General features: G+C 39.6%; 1 protein-coding gene across 1 annotated transcript; it reads right to left on the bottom strand.

The window, feature by feature from the left end:
• Positions 1-246: 246 nt before the first annotated feature.
• LOC113700727 (putative late blight resistance protein homolog R1A-3) lies at positions 247-4,044 on the bottom strand. The gene has a single exon (XM_027221183.2). The coding sequence runs from the start codon at positions 4,042-4,044 to the stop codon at positions 247-249; it is 3,798 nt and encodes a 1,265-aa protein (XP_027076984.2).
• Positions 4,045-4,416: the final 372 nt, after the last annotated feature.

Raw genomic sequence — 4,416 nt, 5'->3', positions numbered from 1 at the left:
GCCAAAAAATACGGATGTTTTAACATATTAATTAATTGAGTATATGGTTCTTTATTGAGGAAAAAAAGAAGCAAGTTAAAAGTTTCTGTACTACTCCGACTAAAATACAAAGAAGGAAGAGAAAAGTGTATCCTGCATATAAACTTGTGCTCAGCTTGCCATTGCAGTCACAAAGTTACAGGTAGCTGCATCAACTCAAACCAAAAAAATAAAAAAGGAAGCTCCAGAAATTGCTTTCAAGAAACTTCAATTGGACTCTTGTGAGGGGATTGATTCTGTTTCTGAGGGATTTGACACTTCTTCTTCTTCGCTGGAACTCCGTGCATCAACACAATGTTCAATCGAGATCTTCAGAACCTCATTTCCCATATCTATCTGTTCTTGTTGAATTTGCTTCACTGAGCTTGAAACAGACTCGCGACACAATTTCACCTCGATCATTTCAAGAGTCGGACTTTCTCCTAAACAAGAAGGCACCGCTTCCAATTGGTGACAATCGTGCACAATCAATTTCTCAAGACGGGGAAAATTATCAGAAGATGCAATCCAGCTGCGAAACTCCCACAAGGCTCTCAATTTCAAGACTCGAAGGTTAGGGAACTCCCCTTCTTGCATTTCCCATTCTTCCCCAGAGGAGTGCTCAAGTAATTTAAGCACTTCAAGATTGGGTAACTTTCCAATTTTTGAGATTTCACTCCATGGCTGCTCATTATGTATTAGAGTCAACTTCTTCAAATTCAAAGGGAATTTAAATCCATATTCATCAAAGAAAGGCAGAGTAAGTGATTCTAGTTGATTCAAACAGTCAAACACCAGAATCCTGTCGCAAATTCTAGTAGGTTCCTCTCTTGATTTCCTCATCTTACATCTTAGCCTGCGGATGTTTGGTAACTTTGTCAGTATCTTTTGCAAGCTTTGAGAGGAGGGATCAATGGTAAGGCTTAAAGTGTCTAAATGATCTAAAACTGGGGATACTTCAAGATTTTCAACAGGAAAAATAAAGCCAATATAGGGATTTGTAGTCCATAGATGCCTCAACGTCTTAATGTTGCAGATAGTCTTGGGTAACAAACAATCAATGTCGTTTCTTCGTAGCAGAAAAGTTTGTAACCTTGAGAGGTTACCTATTGCAGCTGGGATGAAATTTACTTTTGTAGTACGAAGAGCCAAGTATCTCAAGTGAGCAAGCAAAAATACTTCCATAGGAAAATATGCACCAAAATCCAATTCCCCCAAATCCAACACTCTAAGAAGTTTAGGTAACCAAAATCCCAAATCATCCTCCTTAAACAATAACAAACTGCGTACATTGGGAAATTCTAGCACTAACTCCCAAATCCTCAAATTCCTGACACTTCGATTACAAACTCTCAAGAGGTTGTTTGGGCCAGTATGATCATTCCAACTATGCAAAACATGTAGAAAGTTTTCTTCTTTGGCTTTTTTCACACAAAACTCATGTACCAAATCATGAACTCGGCAGGCTTTGACACTACCCATAGTTCTTTGTTCGGAAACCATAACTAAACTTCTATCAACCAGATCCTTCAAGTAGTCATCTGCCACATCCTCTAATCTCATTCCTTCAGTCTTTCGCACAAATCCTTCAGAGATCCAGAGCCAAAACAACCTTCGGACAGGAACATTTTTGTCTTCTTGAAATGCACCAAAGTAAAGAATGCACGGCTTCAAATCATCTGGTAAATGACTGTAACTCAGCTCAAGTGTCTTCATACAGTATTCATCATCAAGGACAATACTGGAAGTTAGACTCTTTGTAACTTCTTCCCAGCAGTCTTCTGCAGTATTAGCAAGAATTCCAGCAACGAGGACAACCGTGAGAGGTAAGCCTCTACAAGATTTTGCTATTTGAGATGCAACTTGACTTAGTCTTGGAGGACAATCTTCTTTGCCAAATAGCTTTTTCTGCAGCAATTTCCAACTCTCTTCGTCGGTAAGGCGGCGAAGAGGGTGAACCTTGCTATCAGGTTTGAATTGCAGAGACAAATTCTGCAATCTGCTCGTGATGAGAATCCTGCTTCCATTGGCATCATCGGGCAATGATCTCGCCAACAAATTCCAAGCCTTAGCGTCCCACAAATCATCCAAAACCAAGAGATACTTATTTCTCAACAAAACTTGTTTTAGCTTTACAGCCAAATCATGTTCATCCACCTTTCGATATTGTTCAAGTTTCTCAGATTCAATACTACCCAATATCTGAACTAACATGTTGTGCATACTATATGGTTGAGAAACAGTGCACCAAGCAAGAATATTGAAATGCAATATTACTGATGGAGAATTGTAAACTATATTGGCTAATGTGGTCTTACCAAGCCCAGGCATACCCACGATGGAAACAACATCCAACTGCCTTGATCCTCCTCTTGTAAGACTATCAGTGATAGTTTTCACCTCGTCGTCGAGAGGCACTAGATCTTCATTGTAGGTGGCGATAGTAACTTGTGATGGCATGCGAGTGAAAGTCTTGGTAACTCCCTTGGTGGTTTCTCCAACATATCTTATGCTATCATAGATCTCTTGAGCCTCAATCTTTATAACATTGATATCTCTAGCAACATCATCCAAAAAATATTCATATCCATCACCAACAAGTGTCCAGTCGATCACTAACTCTGCTTTATATGCAACCTCCATAACACGACTCCAGAAAGCTTGGAGTTTTTCGTTCTGATTGCGTTGCTCCTTGATTTTCACTAGGAAAGATCTTAAAAATTCAAAATCTTCTTGGATCGTCTGGATTTTATCCACTGGAAAAACATTTGAACCATTAATTTCATCAGTCCTTGCTAGTTCCTTCAGATTTCTTAGGAGAAAATCCATAGATCCCAACTCACAGATCCTAGGAAAACCAAATCCCGATACTGATGTTAGTGGATAGACCTGTGTAAATTCTGCCCTCATAAGCTTGATCACTTTGAGCAAATGAAAAAGATCAAGATCGGTTTCCTTGGCCAAGCCTTCTTCGATTTGATTCACAGAAAGAGAGAAAATTACAATCGCAGCATCACAGGCCACAATTCCAATAAGATTCTTCATTTCATGGCATAGCTCTTTGAACTTCTCCTGATGCCTAAGAAGGATTGTCAGGAATCTTAGCCCCTCAACAATTTTGAGCATTTGATTCATAATCGGGACTGGAGTACTGGTACAAGGTTGTAGTAGCTCCGCAGTATTCTGAACGAGAAAATCCATAAAGTCAGCTACTGGTTGCTTACTCTTCTCCAGAGCTGAAGTGTCTGATGATATTGATAACTTTGAAGCAGTCAAGACATGGATGTAAGTTTCTTGGACCTTGGGATCACCAGGATTAATCTTCTCACTTATTAGCCGTGAAATTTGAAGTTTTGTTTCATGATTATATCCGCTACTGTCAGACCACCATTTAGAAGCCAGGCGTAATGCCTTGATAGCCACCACTTCTGTGTGAATCAAGAGATCTATCAATTGTTGACCCTCGACCCCGCGAAGCATGGCAAAGCGAATGAAACTCTTCAAGAATATTAGCTTCTCGTCAAGACGTTTGAAATGGGATTCGTCAATTTCTGCCAGATTCTCGGAAACCGAATCAATGAAATCAATAACTAGCTCCGGATCTCTCAGCCAGTAACAGTCCAGCAGAAAGTTGATGCACGGTTCGTAGATATCTGTTTCAAAAAACAGCTTGATTGCTTCCCGGAATCTGGTGACCTCCCTTTGAATATGAGTCCAATCAGACGAACGAGAATGAGTCAAGTATTCGCTGCAAACAAATTCAAGATCTTGCATTCTCCTTATAATCAGACCTTGAATTCTGGAAGACGTAACATCCTTCTCCTCCTCATCTTGTTCCAACCAAGTTTCATGGTTCCTCCTCCTCCTACACTTTGTCAGATACAGTTCAAAGCTTTGTAATAGTCTCACCTCCATCTTCAGATTCGAGATACCATAATGGAACGCTAAGGCCGTACGATGCAACCGGCCAATATATTCTAGAGCAAACTTAAAGCAACTAGTGCTACTACTGGAGGATATGTCCATTATTTGTATCTTCTATTCACTCTGAGATCAAATTTGTTCCTTGAATAAACATATAGTTCAAGGTTTACAACTTTCTCATGATCTGAAAATAGTCAAATATTGTCGGCAAGACTTTATTTTCCTGGCCGGGCCTGTGGATACATTAGGGTCCCTTTCATGGGGCCTAATGGGGTCAGCTTTTGTCTACTTTCAGCCGAAGTGCATTTCCAAGTAATGGACATTTTTAGACCGCATAGAAATTATAGCAATTCGAGGCAAATCTGGATACTAAAGCAGTAAATGGTTTATAATACTTGCTGTTCATTTTCGATACATACAAAAATTGTAAATAGTTATAATTTTACCAGAATGTATACGCTATAGTCAAAACTG

Source organism: Coffea arabica, chromosome 7e (genome assembly GCF_036785885.1).
Source record: "Coffea arabica cultivar ET-39 chromosome 7e, Coffea Arabica ET-39 HiFi, whole genome shotgun sequence".
NCBI classification, from domain to species: domain Eukaryota; kingdom Viridiplantae; phylum Streptophyta; class Magnoliopsida; order Gentianales; family Rubiaceae; genus Coffea; species Coffea arabica.
The sequence above is the reverse complement of the archived record's forward strand: the minus strand, read 5'-3'. Positions and strand labels throughout refer to the sequence as shown.

What these genes read in the sequence shown, in the direction of transcription:
- LOC113700727 (XM_027221183.2), bottom strand. Translation starts at nt 4,044, where the DNA reads ATGGACATATCCTCCAGTAGTAGCACTAGTTGCTTTAAGTTTGCTCTA.